The sequence below is a fragment of the Hylaeus anthracinus genome, unplaced genomic scaffold (genome assembly GCF_026225885.1).
Source record: "Hylaeus anthracinus isolate JK02 unplaced genomic scaffold, UHH_iyHylAnth1.0_haploid 11982, whole genome shotgun sequence".
NCBI classification, from domain to species: Eukaryota; Metazoa; Arthropoda; class Insecta; order Hymenoptera; family Colletidae; genus Hylaeus; species Hylaeus anthracinus.
Window position 1 is genome coordinate 6,280,282 of NW_026534330.1, and position 22,824 is coordinate 6,303,105.

General features: G+C 41.2%; 1 protein-coding gene across 1 annotated transcript in view; it reads right to left on the minus strand.

The window, feature by feature from the left end:
- LOC128886337 (inactive rhomboid protein 1) overlaps positions 1-22,824 on the minus strand; it is a 227,271-nt gene that overhangs the window by 96,497 nt on the left and 107,950 nt on the right. Inside the window, exon 5 of the mRNA XM_054141083.1 lies at positions 19,658-22,513. Within this exon, the coding sequence (XP_053997058.1) occupies positions 19,658-22,482 (2,825 nt within the window). The 5' untranslated portion in view covers positions 22,483-22,513. The remainder of the gene's footprint in view (positions 1-19,657; positions 22,514-22,824) is intronic.

Sequence of the window (22,824 nt, forward strand, 5' to 3'; positions counted from 1 at the left end):
GCCGACGCCGTGACACAACGGCGTGCAACAGCGTGGGCGCGGCTATTAACGAGGGCCAGTTTATGCAAGGAAGCACATACCACCTGACATGATTTAACAGAATTCTCCGTAACGTCTGCGAAGTCGCCGCCGAGGGAGGAAGCGAGGGGGCTTGCCCGTGTAAATCAAACGCACGTGACTCGCGGCGGCGTTAACCGCTCTCACGGCAGGAAATGGGATCAACACCTGCATGTATCACCGTCCGCGACGGGATGCAATACCGTTGGGTGCACTGGACAATCGTAGATACAATAATAACCGCTTCGAGGGCGACGGTAGTCGTTGTTTAACCGTTAAGGACCACCGCGAGATGATTTATTAACACGCGCGTTGCCAGACCTGCTCTATGGTCACCCTCGAAGAGGATGCTATATTGGCTTGGGGGGAGACGGAAGTCGGCTATGACAACTTGAGGAAGGGGTAAGTGAAATTTAGCGATGTTATAGCGTAGACTGTCGGATTGGAAATTTTTGTGAAGGTAAAAGTCTGTTTTTTTGGAGGAACTGAAAACTACGTGACGTGATGTTTCGTGTGATACTTGTCTTTTTTGTTTTGTTTTTATAAAGGACATATAACTCGACTATAATACCTATTGTACTAGTTGAACTCTTTGTCCTCTATTGTAACAAAAACATAAGGCGTTTCAACAAAGTAATATATTTTGTAATGAAAACGAAGTGAGAAATTCTAAAAGAAAACTGTCTTAATACGATCCGTAGCCCCCTTTTGATTTTAATTAGTTGAATATTTTGCTATAAGTGGAGGAGTGCTAACTTAATATACGTATAATGTAGAAATATAAGTTTTTGTACATCTTGTACTGAACTACTTCCTTCGCCTTTCCTTATTTCTTATATTAATAAGATTGTCGTCCGATCGTTATATCCGTTGAAACGTAATGCAATATTCCCAGAAATTACACAACGTAAAAAGGACGTAACAAGAAAAACCGTTGCAGTTGGAGCAACGAACTCGTTTCTTTTACTCACATTTTATTATCGGAGAAAGCGAGAAGGCGCTAGGAGCACATCATCCTCTGCAGGAAAGGTAATCGCCGAGGCGAACTCGTTTCGCAGAACACTCGACACAATTTCGCTTCTACTTCGTTTCGCGCTAGCAATAGATTATCTTTCTTCGAGTACACGTTTCAAGTTCTACTTCATCTTCGATTTTCGTCGAGAAAAACAGCGTAACGCGAACTTGATAGAAATCTATGATTGCGTTCATTAAGAATGTCCAATGCAAATGGACGAATAATTACTTACATTTTAAGATTGTTTAAATTTCAAATTCTATATTGAATACGTTTGCAGTGTTGGCATGTGTTGTTCGTAATAATTACAATATATTTTTTGTTTTTAACATATTTGACTTCTATTCTGTGTTCTTCATAACAAATTAATATGATTATTTTAAAGGATACAAAATTCGTTAGAGCCTGATTAATACTCCGATTTTATAAATTGAGTATTATAAAATAATATAGTTTATATGGAATTGAGGTATATACGCGATTAATATTTAAAACAGTAACTAAATATAAATCTAGATGTCCCTGAATATTATCTTGGGTGTGCCTAAGGTGTGAACTCGAGACTGAATTAATCTTATCTCCGGTGAGAAAAATGATCTCACGTCATAGAAATTTTATCAGGGCAAGATAATAGACCCACAAATTGCAAGATGCTTTAGTCTTCCTTAGATGTAATATTCATAATTTAATTTCACTGAACGTTAACGTTAGTACACATCGTCCGTAGAAGAAATCAAATATGTTCGTTACCACTTAAATAAATTTACCAAAAAATCTGAAATTTATATACACTTGACGTGTATTAAACTTTTAAAAGCAAACGTATTCATGGAATCCTGTTTCGTCAAGGAACAGTTGCATCGATCAGAATTTCGAAATCGATACACAATCGATACACGCATGAAACTGATAAACAGTGCTTCAAAAATAAAAAGCAGCTGCCACTCGTTCAAGACTATTTATATATTATTGGCTAACTATTCCTATTTATAAACATGTTCCTATTTGATTTCTTAAAATATTCGCACTTTTTCACGTTCACCAGCGTTGCTTTGACTCGAGTCGTCTATTTGCTCGACTATTTGAGAGGCGCGCCGTTCCACTTTATTTGATCACATTATACACCACAGGTAGCACAAACAATACGCACACGAAAGAGCACAAGGTCCTCGAACTTTCACCGGAAAATTCAACGGAAGATCTGCGATAATTACGCGTAACTCTAGCAAGAACAATCGGAAAAAAGCGATACGCATCGACGAGCTGTGTCACTCGCTATGACTCGTAGTAAACTGCGCGATCTCGGTGCGCGGTCGATCAACTCGTGTTCCTCAAGCATGATCTTCAACGCAGCAGCAGCTGCTGCGTGGGCCTTTCATGGCGATAACCTTTCCGAACGGTACAAAGAAAGTCTTCAATGCGAAAACATTATTACCTTACTCGGTGACCTGGTTCACGTCAATCTTTTTTCTTTCGTGTTTACCGAACCTGAATACGTCCTTAGTTCTCGCAGACGCGACGCGGCTGTTACGTATACAGAAACTCTCCGTTTTTAGAAGCTCGCGTTTATTAATCTTATTTTATCTACCCTTCTGGAATTTGAAGCTCGGTCTCACGGGAGTGCATCCTGCAGCTGCATCCTCTTAATATCATCTTTGACTCGCGTTGCGTGGGATAGTTTCTAATCTACCCTTTTCCCAGGGCACACAGCTGCCGACCTCAGAGCAACGAAAATCCTAACCGTCAAATTTCCTAATATGGAAATCACTGACGGTTCTCCACCAACATTTAGAGGTATATAAACCCATGATTTTCGTTGCTCGGGGGCTAGTACGAAAGAGTTACTCGTTAGAGACACATTGATCGTCTGCAGAGTAGTATTCTAATGAGATCGGGCTTCAGTTTCCCTTTCGATCATCGTTACCATATAGATCCGCGAAGACGGTTTTAAAATCTATTACGGCCATAAAAGTACTCTCGACCTCCGCATCGCCAGTGCGGTAACACCGCGCAAGATTTAGATAGGTAGGTAGAAATACAAGAGAAGGAGTATCGAGGACAGTGATAGCGTGGTGATTGCCAGCGCAACGAGGACAGGCTGTACCTGGATCCTGTAGTCCCAACAAACAAGAAATATAAACGTTTCGCTGGCAAGAAACGAATATTACGCAATGAATGCTGAGGTGAATGACGTCGGTGTCTGAGTCAGAGTGTGTGTTCAAGAACACGAAAAAGGACGTCATCTGAGCGCAATATTACGTGCTCGTACCAAAATATTAAACAATATCCTTCAGCAGGAAACAAGGGGAAAAAAAAGTGCTCCAGAATATTCCAATTCAACTTCTGATAAAATGATAAAAATAAAAAGAATGATTAAAAAGTTTGTTAGTATTTATGTGTTTTAATTTAAAAGAAATTTAAATTTTATTATTGTTCTGGAAAAGGATGTTTATCATTATAAATTCTGTTTAAAGGTATTTTTCTATGAAAAATATCGTAGAATTTGTAATATTAAAAGTTTGATTCCTGGAAAAATTTTGGTATTCGTAGGAATTATGGGAGGAATATAGTTTGCGTTGTGAAGAGATGCGAGGACGCACGAAATCGTCGCACGTATTAACGTCGAATTTCGGAGTTGACGCGTGCAACCTAATTTAATTGCTCCCCACCGATCGAAACTGCGGACAATTAATTAGCAATGTGCCAGACGTTTCGTGAGGAAATCCGACAGGTGGACACTGCTGGTTCCTGGGTACTGATTAGGTCCCTTGAAAGCGACAGGTGGTCGATATTTGTCCCTTGGATCTTTCCTTTAATTGGATGTGTGATCGATAATTTATTGATCTTAAAATATCCTATGCCATTTATGTATCCAGGAAAGACGAAAAACGTCGTACATCACCCTGGAATAGTTATACTAGTCGCGCTTACGAGTCTCCCATAATTATTTCGCCTAAAACCATGCCTGTTCAAACTTTCATGAACAAAGGTCTGAACAGCTCTTGTTATTGTGTAAGTCGAAGAAATCGAGCACGCGATTTCCCCATGAATTTAAATTTCAAAAGCGTCTTTGGCTTCTTGTTGCTTGAATATTTCCCTCTCGTACATTCAAAATAGCACACACACCGGAAATTCACGCAGCAAGTCTCGAAACGTCGTGTATGCATAAAACATGGTGCTTCGGCTCCTCCAAGAATTCCGCTCCTACATACCGCAGGACGATACGCGTACATACATTTTGTTACACGAATACGCTCCCTAAGTACTATTATGAAATCCACCGGAGGGTACGGCAGGAGAAATGCTATGAAGCATGGAAGTATGAATTTTCGAAACTATCCCTTTTATTTCCAGGTGTTATTGTATCGAGACAGGGACCGTATCACGCTGTCAAATAGAAATATTAAAAACACAGATACGTTCGTTTCGATATCTCACTCGAAGATATCGCGGCAAATTTCTCAACACTGAACAAGGAAATATCTACAATCGCGTGAAATGTAGTTGCTTTCGAAAATGCCTTCCTTAAAATATTCGCGAATCGAAAGTGCTTGGAAAACCAAAATAAATTCTATTTACAGTATCTATGTGCTGATTGTAATATTTGTATGTTATTGTATTAACCCTTTGCATTCGAGCCCTTTTTTCTGATTTTTACAAGCAACTCGAGATGTTTCGTAGCATTCTATTGTCACGAATGACTAAGCTTAGATTGACTTCAAAGATGAGATCTCTAATTTGAGATTTGAAAGTCAGGCCACTCTTACTCCTTCGGCAATCATTTTATTGACACTACAAGATCCAATGAAATTAAACTTAAACAAACGTTATTGCTGATTGATTTACTACGTTAAATTGGATGGCGAGAGTCATCTCTCAAACGCAAAGAGTTAAATGATCTCAATAAAAATAATACAGGGAATAAGAACTATAACTGTAATCAAAGACTGAAATTTAACTATAAAATGTAATACTTGCCTACGTCATAATATATACCAATTTCACTTGCATTGCTATTTGATCCCCCAAGCAAATAAAGAGTACACTATTTAACTTTTATAATACAATAAACTGAATAAAATTACTTTGTTCTCCATGTTGATTCCTCAAATTAGCAGAACCTTTGGCCAAGGGACCTCCAAGTACGAACGCCCAATATTGTTCTGAAATAGTGTTGCGTATAAATCGTCCACGAGAAACATGAACCAGCAGAGTTGTTCCGCAGACAATATTATTATTCAGGCATACTCCATGACTGTTATCGGACGGCTGATTTGCATGTTACGTTCGAATGGTAAATTCGAGCCATCCATACGGGCACATTTAGCGCAGAATGTCCGTACGCGCGACTTATTTATACTGAATGCAAATTGATATGTGTACATCCAGCATCCCCGGCTATGTACACATGCCTGACGTCAATGATTGGCATTCGATGCGTTCTCCTGCGAATGCTCGGGTTCAATCGACCGCTGAAAATCCTGAGCGATTATGAACGTATTGCGCAAATACCTTAACAATCGACGGGATGTGGCCAACTATCGCAACTGCTAAATCGACAGATTATGGCATTTGCGATAAACAATTCTCCCAGATGCTGGGAGTAAAATTTCGAAGTTCAACTTTGAAAGGTTGAAGAATTCAAATGTTCTCTATCTTTTTATATTTATAATTGACTAAATGACCTCGAAATATTTTGTTTCATTTTTTCTGTACTTAATTCCAATTCTATATATCGAATTTGGAATAGTTGAGGATCAAGTTTTGTCCATAACAATTTTTATAGTGTATATACAACAGTGAATGCAACTCCAAAGACATATGTTTATTAAAATATCTAAGGACAGGGAGTCGAACATACGCAAATAATATTAAATACTCCGCTAGCTTGAAAGATATTTTTCACCGTCAGATTTAAAATCTGACTATCTAATGCAGTCCATAGATAGGGAGAAGTGATTTGGCTATGAATAATGCATATTACATAATTCCTTACAAATGTTCTGGCAACTGTTTAAACGCGAAGACACTTCATTCACTGTACCAGACACGAAGAATGATTTATCTCTAGTTCAATATGATGGATGGATGGGTTGTCGAGCTTTATTGCTGCCAAATACGCGGCTGGTTTTGAGTATGCGACGTAAATTAGAAAAGATGAACCATTTATCTTGAATCTTCGGGAAGTTATGTTGCTTTGATCGATGTTACTCGCAGTGAATTCCGCATCGAAAAACTGTGGCGATTAAATCTTCATTGCAAGAATAGATGACCAAAATCGTTAGAATTTCTAAGCTATCCGTTCCTAAACGTTCAATCAAACATGTACGTTATTTATAAGAAGGATTTAACATTAAAACAATTGTATGTTGAACCTCCAGGTCTTTAACTCGGAATAAAAACAGAAATTAAACGACAGTATTGTCGATGGGAACTGGTTTCTGCATTCTTCGGTGAACATTGTACCTTTATTTACTTTTGTACCAAGACCTTAAACCATCGCAGGCCTCTCAAGATACTTAGGACACTCAAAACTTCCAAGATATTCGAGACAGCCGAAATATTCAAGACGCTCAGCCACAACAGTCTTACAAAACGTTCTGAGTGTTCTCCACGTTCTTGGCTCAAGACGTCTTGAGACCGTTTGAATTCAATTTACTAGTTTCGTAGGGCACAATGAGGTAAGCGGAGTGCATCTTGGCGCTCTCTCTGACAAACGATGGGCGTAACTGGTAAAAAAAGACTATCTAGAAATGCAAGCATTACACATTCCATACTGTTTTGACGGGTACCAGTCTGTGAAAAATGATTAATAAATAGAATTATTACATATATTTGCGTAACACCTGTCTATAAACAGAATAATTACCATATATGTATACAAACGACTCGTTCAAGGTGTACGAACGTTGCATCTTCAATACTAGTGATACTAGGATTTCGCGGAAAATAAAAAAATTTATTTTTAGTCACTCTTTGGTCGCTAGGATGCAGTGTGCATCGTTCCACGACATGGAGCTCTTGTGGCGCATGCACGTGCAATGATCCCAAAACGACGTTTCCATCCTTACACGTAGAACTGCATTGAAATCAGCACGAGTATGCCCTCGCCAAATCCTGCAGGTTTCCTCATAGTTATAACTGAATATTCGCGTCCACCCGTCGCAACCCTATTCCATAGCATTTCCTCTCCGACGATCCTGCCATTATCCTGTCCATAAACGTGTCCAGGGCGGCCGTTACAGGTCAGAATTCAGAGAGAAATGGTGATATAGTTACTTCCGTTCGCGGGAACTCCGATGCTCGCGTTTCCACGTTGTCACTTTGCAATAATGACAAGGGGCAATAAACGTTTCACTGTCGCATTGACCACTATTAGCTTGCGATCAGAAATTCTGATGAATAAAACCTCCTCTTAAAGAATTGAACCGATATGATTGGTTTCATTCACACACAGAAAATATTGAATAAATTATTCCTGTGATAATTGTAATCGTAAGAAATTGGCATATTTTTAGAATACAATATTTCTCAATGAAAACGAAGAAAAAATCCTAGAACTTTAACCGAACCCATCGATGGAGGCAAGTTTTAATCATTTCTACCCTCCAACACGAATATGAATTTCGCCTAGGAGAGGTTACACGCGATGGATTCTGCATAAAGAACCACGATAATCTCGCTATACGGACGTCCCATAAGGATTTCTAAATGCGCTGTCATCAAAGACCTCGCGTCCCGTTGATCTTTCGAGCGGATTAACATGAAGAAGGAGCTGCATAACCGCTAACGACGCACTTCCTTCCCTTCCGCCCAGCCAAAGATAGCATCAAGGGCTCGAAACTGAACTATGTCTCGAATGAGAAGTCGACACGGGCTGAAAAACGATTCTCGCTCTGCTTTTTAGAAATAATCGCGAGTTACGATCTACGTGGTGATAATTAGCGAGCAATTCGTGCGCATGTAGATGCTTGGATTTGCTAGCTTCGGAATGATACGTAAGACAATTCGGAGGAATTAGGAGCCGTAAGCTAAGAGAGAATAGACGAGCAAAGCCCTATTTAGCAATTCCAATACCAGTCCTTACCTATGTACATGGATATGCATGGTCAAGTCTCGGAGATATATTCGACTGACATGGTACGAAAAGCCAATGTTAGGATGCACACTGGTGGCGAACGGTTGTGCTTACAACGTAGGATCAACATTAATTTGTCGAAGATGGGGATTTTTCAATAAGTATAACTTTTGAACATCTTTGACACTGATATATCAATCTTTTAACTTATATTTTAACATTCATCACTGAAATATACAATGATATACAATGGTGTACATATTATACTCTGTACATGAGGAATTTTAGTACACGTTAACCATTCAAAAAAGTACTCTAGTAATGAATAATTTGTTGGGCTTTCCAGAACATAAACGAGATAATTCGACATTAATGTTTGGAAACATAAACTCATTTAAAAAAGAAAATAAATTATTTATTTGATATTCTTTGAAATTGTTTTTAAGAAAATTCACGAGATGATAAAGTTTGAGAAACGTTTATAATAATTATTCCTTCGTTTTCGTTACTCATTTTACAGTTTTAAACGGTATCGATTCAAATTCCCAAGCCACGTAACTATTTTACAGGCTCTATAACGACTAAAAAGGAGAGAAAATACATAATTCACTCCATGGTCGGTCAAGCTGTGAAATTGATTGCCGACGATAATCCCCGGTTATACCCGGAGGAATTTTTTCTCCGTCGTTAAGCCCGCGAGTTAAACCCAAAAGTATGTTAAACTCAGGCGTGGAGCAATTTCAATTTATTCCTGTCGTGATTTGCATCCTGCAGCAGGGAATTATTTAGTCGGAAGGATCAGTAACTAATTAAAAGTTTTACCTCTTCCAAGCACCAGGCTCAATCAACGAGACACTGTCGAGGGATGACAGTCTCTTTTATCTAGACTCGGTGCTCTCGTAGGGACTTATTAGTATTCATTATACGACCCAACAGTAGATGCTAAACCGCGACTAGGACATCCGAATCCACGGGAATTGTCCTGAATCTCTAAACAATTCATTCGCATTGCTGCTCGATAAACCGCAGTTCAAAGAATGCGGACGGCGCAGAATGTCGATTAGGGATTTCGTCAGATGCATTGGAAGCTCATTGAGTCCTAAGGTAGTTACCACAGGGTAGGGGAAGATTGAAACAAGTTTGGAATTCCGCTTGAACAAATTAAGCAGATAACATGTTGTCTAATGAACGGCAATTGGGGTGTGCTTGTAGAATTCCGTAATACAAATGAATCAGTGTTATTTGTTCTGTTTCACCATTGATTAAGTGTTAGGAAAATGTTATTTGGATTTTTGAAGCACTCGTGACTGGAAATTGATTCCATCCTTTTTTTATTTCAGAAATGTTTAGGAGATAATGATATGAAAATTATATTTAAAGATTTGAGAGGGAAATTAAGATAGGTGCAGAGTGAAATATTAAAATGAAGATGAAGTGTACGAAAAAAAGCTATAGGTATGTGTAGGTTCTTAATTCTACGTGAATTCATTTCAAACTTTAAATTACAGCTTTTATTTGCTAGAGTAACAGAATTGTTGAGATTTTATTTTAGATAATTTAATATCGTGCCTTTTATGAATCGTCTGACACGAATCTTTCCGATCAGAAATTTGCATTCCAGCGTTACAAATTGTCCCAAGCGCAATAAATATCTGTCCGCAATCTGATTTCGGCAATATCGTTACTTCGCATCACAAACACGGGTGCCCCTATGTCTTGCAATTTATGGAGTAGTCGAGCTACCCACTGGTCGCTGTTGGCGCCCCTAGAATCCTCCTGGTTCAGTTTATGTAGTAGTCACAGGGAAACCAACACCACTCCTGTGACAATAGCTGTACGTCACGCGTGATTTCTGACGTTGCATTATGGTCAGCACGTAACGCATTCGCAGCTAAAAATAAACCTCTAAATTCATAACAATGGTACACTAACGACGCTGCCAACTATTCGTTCATTTCCTAATTTCAATTCCGTATTCGAGTTGTGCTTGAGGAACTCGCAATTTTAAAGGGACGAGTTGAAAAGTTTCTTTGTAACATTTAATTATGCCGAATCCATAATCGCGTTTAATACTGTGTAACTTCTCATAACTCGTTAAGAGATACTTTGCCTTCGTGAAACTTTAAACGAATTATTTCATGGAGGTCCAATTGGGTTTCGTTCCTAGAGGAACGTTTGGTTGAACAGTTTTGAATAATTGGGAAATCATACTGTTACGCGATGCGAATACAAGGGACCAGTAAGTCAACAAATAATAAAACTACTGTAGGATTTTATTAGATAATGGCAATGGGTGGTGTTATTGGTATAATGGTGATGCAGGATTATAATTAAACTACTGTCGGAGTAAGTACGAACTGAAATAACGCCTGGAGTTTGACACTCGAACTCGTCGAACTCGATCTCACACTCTACACTACAAAATGAACTATAAAAATAGAAGAAGTGAGTCCTGATTCAAGGAGACTTCCTAAGGTTAAGAGGGATTAATTTTATTCATAAGCGATTGAATCGATTTCGTCACGCTTCGACGGAAATTTGACGCCGTTGGAATTTGAATCGGAGTGCGAACAAGCAACTCCTTCAAGCCAGGGGATGTCTCTCATTTATATTCCTTGATTTCCGGCTCAATGTCGGAGTAGCACCTGAAGTCACTGCAATCTGTTCCGGGGGTCCTTTGAGGAGGATGCTACGAAGGATCGACTCGATTATCAGGAGTAATTAAACTCGCCGGCTGGATTGCCATCCAGAACGCATAATTAGGACGTCGGAATTCGAGCAACGAGTAACTCGATTGCTCCTTTAGAAAAGCAGAGTCTGACGGAAATGAAGAAAAGAAAAGCAAACGTGATTTACACTTCGACGCGGCGTTCAGCTATCGATTTTCACCCTACAAGTCTTTCTCAAAATATCCCAATCCCGTTTCAAATGGATCTCGACTTTATTTGATTCGATTGCTTCGATTGTATTAATTTAATAAATTTAATTTAATTTAAAGTATATACTTAGAATTGAACCGGCCTGAAGAGATTGAATATTGTAACATCCAAAACCATTTCATCTTTCAAAATCGCTCATACGAACATCGATTCGCTAAATTGGTTATATTTTGACTGTGAATCGATAAAAGGAATCCACTCGACCAGAGCAAGGTACAGCAGAATGCTTCAACACACTGTTATTTTACGAAACACCTTGTTTCCACCTGTGTGTTCAAACCACCCACGCAATCATGCGAGCATAAACGTCCGAAACACAGAAGACGGGGTTTTCGCGTCGATTCTCTGCAAACGAGGCCAAAGTTTCGCGGAATTGTTGGCGAAAACCACTCGAACCGCACGCAATGGCGCGGAACAACGTTTGATAGTGTTCAGAATAATGATGGTACCCACATGCGTTCGGATAATATCGATACGTTTAGATTTGCAATTATTTCATATATTCTCACATGAAAATTACAGCTGGAACTATGGATACATAAAAATACGAACAACACATTTTATACTGAATTATTCACATTTGTATATAAAAATATAAAACATAAAATAAAAATATTAACATCTCGTTCTAAGATACTAACAAGGAAAGTTACTTCTTCCGCACACTTCTCAAACAAAAATTGTGAAGACTAGCAATTTCAACTTCATCCGAATTAGATATTAAAAAGTTCGTTTAAAATTCACCCCACGTCACCATAGCATACAGACTTATGGGTCATTCGGTATGCAAAAATCGCGCAATTTCTCTCGCTGAAACTCGCAATATTCCACGGTTCAAAGCTACCGATCATCGTGACTTATCATTAGCAACACCTGCGCCAGCGTCATCCAATTTCGAGTTAATCGAGTTCTATTTCACAACGAGAAAGTCTCCTTCGTACGATTCCGCCATGCAAGATTTTAATAACGTTTCTGGAAGAGCATGCCAACGGGCGAGGAGGGTGGATGGCCGTTTAATAACCATAATCGTACTGTTTTCAAAACACCGAGCAGTCGTGGGCGGCCTACTGGAGGCAATTTCTACAGGCGCGGAATAAAAGGCTTAATTGAAAACTATGGGCATGGGTTCACGTGGAAACGACCGGTGTCAGGTTGCAATTTCATTTGACGGGGCCAGTTAGAACCGCGGACACGACATAATTACCGAAGTTGCCAACAGCACGTGGAACCTCGGGCCTGAAAGACAACGCCAGCCTGTTACCCTTATGACTTCCGTCTCCATTCAGCTGCAAAGTTCTCGCTCTGGCTGTGCACACTCACGTAGGGGTTTAGACCGTTAAAATATTTTATACGTATGGCTATGAGAAGACAAATTGATCGACACCGTAGACATCGTGGAAGTGCATATACTAGCTAAACATTCATCGTCACATTCCTTTATAATTTCATATTTCGTACATTTTTCAATTAAATCGAAGCACATATATAAAATAATATTTCCATAAAGAATACGAAGGCTAAAATTCAATTATTTCTCCATTGTTTAAAACCTACATACCTAACACGTTGATCACATTTTTTTAACAAGAATAGATAAGGAATTCCCCCCCGCGAATTTACTTGAAACGAAGCATGCATATAAAATAATATCGTCATAAACAATACCGAAACACAAGTTTAATTATCCCTCCATTTTTTAATACCTTTATTCTAATACCTCGAGCACATTTTTCCACGAGCAAAAACGACGAGTTTCGTCCCGATTTATACAGATCATGACACTGGGTAGCAATGCTAAACGTGACGTAGAACGATGTACTTATGCGCCGGACGACATAACCCGGCACTACAGCCGACGTGTTAAACAGAGAACATTTAACCGCGTCAGAAGATTGACGTCCCGTTAATTCTCGAAACGTCGATTCGAGCTTGCATTTTGCCCAGCAATTACGCTCGCGGCGGTACTTAAACGCACAGCACTTTAGACGTTGATAAATTGTGCGCGCCTTGTAATATCCGCGGGATCCGAAGGAGCAACGAGGCCCGTTACGCGCACGGATACACCGCAATAGCGTTTTCAGTTACTCGCGTGATGAGTATTTTTTTAATTCGCGTGTTCCATCGCGAAGATCCGATCGGCGAGTGTTTCATTAATTTCGCGGAACCTGCGCGCCCCCGATGTTGATTTTATGCCCAACGAGCGATGTTAATGCAACCTGTTTCCGGCGTACAGAAGTGCAACTCGCTGGAGCAAGAATTGCTGACGCGGGTGGGAACAATATTTTCCCCTGGGTAACCGATTTCTATCGAGTTTCGTTCTGCCAGACTGAAAGCTAATGGAATAAGGACGACGGCACAGGCAACGTTTAAATTGTGTACTTGATGCTGTAATGCTATTGAATCGGTTTTTGCTGGAGCTGTGTGGTATTGTTAAAAAATTGTTGGTGGCATGGATAAGTCAGACCTAGGCTAAATATGATGAGGAGCAGTATATCAAATGTGAAAGGTGGACAGAATTTATTTAATTTATATTGTATTGAAGAAGTGCTTTAATTCTTGTCTTTTTATTGGAAATGTTATGTATTAAACATGACCCAGGAAGGGAGTCCTGTTATCGTTAAATGGATAATTGAACTTTCTTTCATCTTGCTTTGAAATCTTGCTGATTAAAATATTTATTTGTTCGGAATATGTATAATAAATATAATCGTAAACACCAGAAGTATTTACAGTCATCTGGATAATTGGGACCCTAATTGGGAAGATCGACACGTTAAAAGTTAACATTTTTTAAATAACACAAGTAGCTCCTTGTAAAATATTTTCACTGGTTTCATGACCATTTACATTTCATTTGACTCGATTCAATGGAAAGCAGTCACGAGTTATTTATAAAACCACGTACCTATACAAAGAAATAAAATTGTAATAAAATTCCATATCTGCAGAATTAAATAAAAGGGGTCTTATTAAAAGCAGGGGATGAATATTCTTTTGTCCTTTTCATTACAGTTTCTTTTATGCTCCGAGTCGCCATGGAAACAATAACTCGAATTGTAAAATTTCGCCTAGAGCTTTAAACTTCTTGTATTTTCGCCGTAATACCTAGCATAGTTACTCCAACAGTTTACCGTCTAGCTATTTTCGAGCATGTGAATAGCACCTTATTAAAGATCTATTTCGAAAGAACAAAGACGACAGAACTTCCACAATAAGTGCGCCTTTTCCCAACTATGCATTGTTGAGGGCACAATTACACACCAGTAACACCACCTTTCGCTAATTTCGAAAATAGCTACACCCTCCTAATCGTCTCGTTAGCCCCTGCTGCACCGCAAACGCGGATTAAACTTTCACGTGTTGATCTTTTCATACTGTTCGGGAAACTGAACTTCATCTAAACTACGGTGCCCAAGGAGAAACGAAAATTCTCATGCATGAAAGATGAAGTCTCCCCGAACTTGCTGAAACGTATTCCATGATCGATCGTGTGCTTAAAATGGTCCCGGTCTTTGTCAATTTTTGACGACGCGGTCCAATGAAGAGTAATACTACGGGCTCAAATATGATCGTAGAGTCAATTCTCATGAAAACGTGATCGCGGCGATTTTACACGAAACAGAAATTTGATATGTAACTCGAAGAATGATTTATATTTACAATTGTCGGTGTTTCCTAATTTTACGTTGAAAATTACAATTTTTTATATACGCAACTTTATACTAGCATAATATAAGTATTATTATAGGGAGAATAAACAAAGCTTAATACTTACTTATGCATTCTATATTTCATGAGTTGCTTTTAATAATTCATTCAGACTTCACTTTGCACAGGAACTTCTTTGAAATTCCTAATTCGATGAGGTCCATTAGAAGTATTAGTTTAAACAGTTATTTAAAAAAGTTTGAAAAGAAATGAACAGAAAATTACCCAAAACTGAATAAAATTTTCGAATGTTTCTGAGTAGTTTTTATAATTTTGATAGCCGTCGATAGAGAGTTACCTTACATTTATCAAATTTTTTTACATCACTTTTCCATATTAACGGAATCCTTGTTTCATTAAGTGGCAAAAAATGAATTTAAACGATTCATGCGCCACCACATTTTCAAGCTTTTCAATTAACAATGCGAACCTTTGTTTCAAAACGCTCGTGAAATTGCTTTCACGGATGTAAAGTCGAGACACAATAACAGACCCCTCGAGATTTCTTCAGAGATCAACCGTAACAGCATTGCACGCTCTCTATAGTCGTTTCAAAAGTTCCCTCCGAAGAAAAAATTTCATTCGACATTTTTCAGTTGGAGAAGAAAGAAATACCACTCGTATCTCTTATAACGAATGCGAGGCCACCATGCGTGCACTTCCATTACTTTGCTAATTTTCACGTGTACTCAAGTACTCGGTTGATCGAGAAACCGTAAAACTCACCGGCTAAACGAGAACCGGCTGTAACCCGGTTATGTTTACCGCGGGCCGAATCGCGAATTTAAAATTCGTGGAAGCGGAAACTACTGGAAAGCCAAGAAGAAACAGAAGGTTCCATTCCACGCAGCATTTCAACTTGCGGGCGAGGAAACGCGAGCAGATGCCGAAGTAAACAAGAAATAACTCACAGAAACGTCCCAGGAATAAGTTAACGTGTTTTTCGTGCGAGCAGCATAACAAGAAAGTAACTTCGAGCCACGAGCAATTTTTCTGTTAAATAAAACTTGCGGCATAGCTCGGAAGCTTCCACTGTTTTAATTTTCATGAGATCCACTGAGTCGCGATGAAGTTCACCGAATGAAGTTCATTGAACGAACTTCGTTTCATTGTGCAACTCGTGTTTCGTTAAAAAATCTTTGGCAAATGGCGGAAAATTTCATGGAAACTTTGAAAGTAAGAATTGAGATGGACAGAAATTTATTCAAATAATAAATTGTGAATATATACGCTGCACAACGATTGTATGAAATGCTTGTTCGATCGAATATTTTCTTAATGAAACTGTCATTCGTCAGAGAAACAGCAAAACAACTATTCCAGCTGTTCGTATACATATTTTTGCCTGAAGAATTCGCAACACCAAAATGAGTGCCCCGAGTACACAAATGTTGAGAACAGACGGCAAATGAACGCGTTGAGCACACGTACGCTCTCAAGGACGACAAAGGGCTACGTGGAGAAATTTCGTGGCGAAAGTAGCGTACTTTTCTATTTACATCCGAAAGAGCAACCCGGTCGGGAACGTCGCAATGGGCTTGACCAGCACAAAGCTTTCAGCAAACTCGCGCGGAGAACTCGCGAGGGTTGAAGCCGATATCCCAAAGCAAACTGAACACTCAGCGAAACGACGCTGCCGACGTAATCTCTTCGACCCTTTCAGACCAAAGGGTATCGTCGCCCTTCCGTGTCTCAGTTTTCAACTGTCGGGGCTATTGCGCCTTCCGCTTTCGACAACCCTCTCTCTGTTTTCCAGCGAGAAAACTTGCTGACCTCGCGTCTGGGCTTTTGGTCAAACACCTGCTGGCTAACCGAAAATCGTCGCTAACGAGACGTGATTGCAGTAATGTTTCATATTGACGAGACGTGCAATGTTCAGACTTTGGTACTGGCTTCAAACTGGTGCTGCACCAAGGTTGGTTTATTTATAAAGCTCGAAGTCGAACACGAGTTCAAGAATGTAAGTATTTCAAATTAAATTACAGTAAGCATTACATAGAAGCCTTCTTAATTTGGCGTTCCTCATAGTCGTTGTTTTCCTTTTTTGCCATGTTTGTTCTATTGATAAATTGTGCAATACAGACGTAGCACAAATAAATCTTACTTATAGATCGTAAAATACAGATAAACATACAGAACTAAACCACTTTTAATATCTAGTTACATCGTTCTATTCTCAACAGGAGTAAATTAACAACATTCCTACTATCTTAGTTATCATTTTATATGCATTAGGTTCCAAATCCGAACGAAATAATAAAACTAAAAATCTTTCAACGTGTCTGTTAAGAAAACCACAATTTAAGAAACCATTCAAAATGGCGAAACCTCCCGCAATTTATTCATGAATAATATACCCCGAAATTTGATCCAGAAAATATTCCAAACGTCAACAGTCGAGCTACGAATACTGATTCGATCTCTCATATGCTCGCTACCCCTGCTCGATCAGTTAAATAGAAAACCGTGACACGAATCGATGTGAAACTGTGCCTCGTGATCGAGAGGGATGTTCTAAATTATTCCAGGTCGAAATAAGTTTCCGTTAGAGGAGGTGCACGCATGTCAGAGACAATATTTCTAAAAAAACCTCCAAGGTTCCGGTAAGAACGGGAACGAGCGAAAGCTTTGGGTGGCAGTAATGCATCATTGACTTTGAAACACGGGAAAGGGACACTGCGAAGTTATGGAGATACGCGAGACCCGATGAAGATGAAAAAAATAAAGTGGGCCACGATACTCCATTAACCTGATTACTGCGACGAAAGTAACGGCCCTTTCTGTACTCGCTGCTTCCGCGCGACTGCTAAATGTGGACACGGCCTACATTTCAGTTCATTTTTAGGTAACTCTTTAAACAGTGATCATCAACTGTGAAACAAAACGTCGTCGGACACTTTGTCAAGTTTTTCTTCCGTCTTCGAACTCTGATACGCTAATCCGGCTGCAGGTATTTATGGATTTATGACAAGTAACAATATACAAAAATACACAGGGAATTGTACAAATGCATTTATGTATAAAATATGACATTAAGGTCACAAAACATACTTTAATTCACGCTTCTGTGTTCCTCATCTGCGTGTATAAAAATATCCATTTCCAACGTCCGCGAGTCGCTAATGAGAATCCCAATTAGAGTGTTGCCTAAGCAAGAAAACTCGAGGTAGGAATCAACTACTATTTATTTTGAATACAATATTTTAGAAATGCGTATTATTATGTTACCTTCAGTGGTATAATATGCACGACGCGAATTAGTTAAATAAGAATAGTCCTTTTTAAACAACGAAGGAGTTTCCATTAAAATGTGTTTCTTCACATATGCACAAAATATGCAGCACAAATGCACAATATGGACAAAATAATAAAATAGAGACAAGTCGAGGAGCAAGAAAATTAAAATGAATACCATTATTTAGGATAACAGAGAGTCTAACACTGAAGTAAACTGAAAGAATTCTCAAATAATTATCGTCCTCGTCAAAGTAACACGATTTCGTAGGGTTCTTTGACATGTTGCCAAGCGAAGATCACAAGGAAATTTTAAAACGCGTCGTCAGGATATTTTGAGGAGGGGTGCGATTCCAAGAGCAAGAGGAATTAATTGCCATAGGAATGGAAGTCAGCGTGCAGATAAAAGGAGTTGCATGGGCCGAGAGCTCAGCCGTGTAGCCGGGGATTAAGGAATACAGTGGGATCCGGATTACGCGTCTCCGTAATCATACGCCTTTATAATAAAGCTCACGAATTAGAATGGGAGAGCCTTAATTGTAGGATGAATGTTATTTATTGCCAGACAGAGGGAACTACTGTTATCCCAGCGGGACGGAGGGGGGACGTTGAGACATTCGCACGCCGTGACTCAATTTCAGTTTCCTTCGATATTAAACCTCGGTGGGCGAGATTACACTCGGGTACCACACGGTTTAACTTTCCACTCGGTACACTGAAGTATGTTGTGCGTGAATTTATAGCGCCCTTAATATTCCGATACTGACCACGTGCGAAATATGTTTGATCGTTAACGTGGAAGTTTGCACCATATTGGAGTTCCGCTGAAATTGATTAAATTCAGAATTCGACGTTAAATCCAGATTTATCAGACTCCCTTCCGCCTACCCCCCCCCCTCTCCCCATCTGTGGATGGAAAATTTCATTTCGCCACTAGGAGATTTTTATTCGCAACACTTTTGATCGCGGTAACGCTAACTTTAATAAATTAAAGAAGTTCAGGCAAGCGTTCGATGCACTAGACTTCATACACGCTCATTTTCGAGGAAATTAATCAAGCTCCATGTAGATATATGAGTTAAACGGAAATATTGCTTTTCCCTTCATACATTACATTTACATACATTACATTACATGTGTTCATGTATTAATTCTATTCTAATTGAACGTCCTTCGCTATACTCTGTTATGCTAGTTTTTGGATCGTCATCAGCTTAAAAATGACTAAAAATATCTATTATTTATATTCATATCTTTATTGATAACTTCATACTACTTTCCTATATATTACAATAATATTAAATAATAAATAATAATAATAAAACAATAAGTTGAAAAGTGCAATCAAAATGGCCTTTGAAATAAATTATTTATTATTCGATGGCAAGAATAAAATTTTGTCGTTTAGTGGTATCAATCTTTATTATTTAGGAAAGTTATTATAAATATAAAAAGTTATGACTGTACCAAGTGCGTTGACACTTAAATTTAAGATTTTTCAAAAAATGGAGTTAATCTATTTGTGCAGCGAACGGCTCAAGTAATTGCACAATGTTGCGCCATCTTTAAATGAAAAGAAAAACTACAAGAACCTCTAGCAGACCCGTAATAACTAAAGCTACTCACCAAGAAGTCTGTGTTGGTATCGACGATAGCGCCCCCGGCGGCAGCGACCTCCTGATGGCCTGGCAGCACGTTCTTCCGCTTCCCGAGACCTCGTTGCAGCAAGATGGAGGATTGGTGCACACGTGGCGAACGACACCGTTGGACGCGGTCGGGAACTCGACCGCGGAAGCTCGCACCTTCGGCCTAAGCAACGGCGACATGGAGAAACCATCCCTCTGATTGGACGCGGAGCTGCTGGAGCTGCTAGATCCAGGACTGCCTCCCAGACGACCGGGCGACGCATAGGCGAAACTGCGTAACCGGAAGTGCGATTGATGGTACGGGTATCCGGCGGGTGGTGGTAGCCGATAATGATGATGGAATCCCAAATCTCGTCTCATATATGGATCGCCTGGATCGTTGGTGGGCACGTAACGATCCGTGGGTGTGTGCGCGGATGGTGGCACGTATCTGTCGACGTATCTGTCCGGATAGAGGACCTCCGGGGGTGGTTGAGGCACGTAGCGTTCGACAGGTGTGTGCGCAGTTGGCGGAACGTAGCTTCCGGTCGCCGTGGACGAGCTGTAGGTTCGATCGGTCGACGTGACGGCCACGGAGGTCCCGCACGAGGAGATAGGCGTTATGCGACCGGTGTACCGATCCTTCGGCTTGGGCAGGGACAGGTACTTGTCCGCGGCACGCGCAGGAGAATATCGATCAGCGGCGGAATGAAAGCGATCAGAAGTGGCGGTCGAAGACACGAACCGATCGGTGGTATTGGTAACAGGACTGGAAAACCTGTCGTAGCGATCTTGGCTGAGTCTGTCGAACTGATCGTTGGGATTCCCCACGTTATAACGATCGGTACTATAGCTCTGAACAGACTTCGACACTTGAAGATATTTGTCCACGGCCGTTTTTGTCGTACTTTGATAACTGGAGCTACTTGAACCGCCCGTGGCACCTGTGCTCGACCTGAGACTATTGTTTTGAGCCTCGGGTGTCGGCGAGATCGAAGTGAAACGGTCGTTGGACGTGGACGACTGCGTGGCGGCCGTGTTCGCGTAGGACGAGTGGTACCGAGCAACGGTGTCGGTGGAGGAGGAGGATGATGAGGACGTCGTGGAGAGCAACCGTTCGGTGGAGGATCCCGAGACGGCGTACCTGGTCGCCTCGCTGGTAGCCAGTCTCACGTCGTGGCCTGGCGATGAACTGGCAAGATAGCGGTCGGTAGGCACGCAGAACCTGTCGTTGGATCGCGACTGGCCGCATCGTTGCATCGTGTCGCTGAACCGATCGCTGTTAGCGATGTACCTGGACTGACTGTTCCCCACTTCTTGGAAACTGGAGTATCGACTGAAATCGGTAGGCGCCGGGGATCCGCTGGATCGATCGGTATACTTCTGGCACACCGTCTCGACGGCCCGATCGGCGTACATACGTCTCTGCTCGTTGATGTTGGACGCCACTTGCAGTGACCTTTCCGTCGTCGAGTATCGCTGATGGGAGGCCTCGGGATTCGGTGAGCTCGAGAGGAATCTCTCGGTGCTCGATGATATCGTCGTGTAACGATCGTGATGAACCCCCGACGCCGTTTCCTGGCGATGGTATCGTTCGTAGACCGGCGACTCGCCGAGGTAACGGTCCGTCGACTTGCTCGCGAACCTCTCTGGCACCGGGGCGTGTATAGGCGACGAAGAGAGGAGTCTGTCCGTGGAGATGGCGCCGTATCGCGAGCCACCGGCGTCCTTGCCAGTGGTGTATACGCTCCTGTCGCCTTGTAGGCCGACCTGAAGGCTTCCAAGCACCGGCGATGAGCCGGACAACAGGCGGTCGCTGGCCCCAGCGTATCGTTGCTGATCCTTGGACTCGTGCATGCCGTTCGACGATTGCTGATTACCCAGTAGTCGCTCCGCCGAGGTGAATCGTTCTTTAGCTGGCATCGGGGAGGCTGGCGCTGTACCCCCGCCGTATCTGGTGCTTGGAGAACCTGGGGGCAGAAGCCTATCAGCAGCAGGATAACCAGCCAGACTCTGAGTCGAGGCATACTTCTCGCTCGGGCTGGGCGACAGAGGTGGCGGTGGCACGAAACGATCGTTCGCTGGCGCCGGCGATGGCGGAGAGGGGAACGTCTCTGACGAGAAAGGACTCGTCGCGCAGCCTGACACCAAGATGTTGGCGTTCGCATACTCGTTTCCTGTGGACACCAGCTCGTTGCTGGTGTTCGTGGTCTGCTGAAAGCGGTCATTCTGGGCAAGGGATAGTCGCTGCTCGCCGTGGAGACCGCCGAGCTCGTTGTATCGTGGAAAACGCTCGGCCAGAACGTTTTGGGACAATTGTTGACCAGAACTGGCCGATCTGGCCGGGGTGTACTGATGGTGTGCCTGCAGGGAGGACTGGCCGAATCGCTCCTGGTTCTGATAGTGACCGAATCGCTCGCAGCTCGACTGTATCGAACGCGTTTCCGTGCAGGACTTGGGGAAATCGTCGATCGACGGCTTGTCCGTCGACTTGTCGTAACGATCGATGCCAGACATTCGCTCCCGGCCGCCATAATCGACGTGCTCGTTTCCTTGGCTTTGTTGCTCAGACTGATAACGATCTTGGTTAGATACGCCCGAGACGTTCGTGCTGGAACGTAGATCCGTTTGCTGTTGCTGTTGCTGCTGCTGTTGTTGTTGCTTGTAGCAGTCCGAGGAATTGCTGGAACCGATCTGGGAACCGACGCTTCCGGATTGGCCAGCGTTCGATCCTGGAACCGGTGATGACGAGGACCCGTACTGAGAGATCGGGTGTTGGTGCAGTAGGAGACGTTCTCTTCGGCCATAGTCGTCGTCTGTCGGCATCCTGGTGGCCCGGGGCCCGCTGTCAGGACATCTGAAACATCGGTTCTGATGTCAGCTTTAAATTTTAGGTTGCGGAAAGTTTGGTTTATAAGAAAACTGTTCCTCGAGGGGCAAACAGAATCTTGATCATTGATTAAGTGTTAGAAAGAATAAATGGTGTTGAGGCCTACAGTCAGTCTCATAAATATTCGTCTTCTATGTCTATTAAAGAAGTTTCTCTAAATTACATAATAGGTTCGATATTTTCAAATAAATCTTTCGTTATAAATATGTACATGGATAAACTTTACACTTGTATATATATATATATATATATATATATATATATATATATATATATAT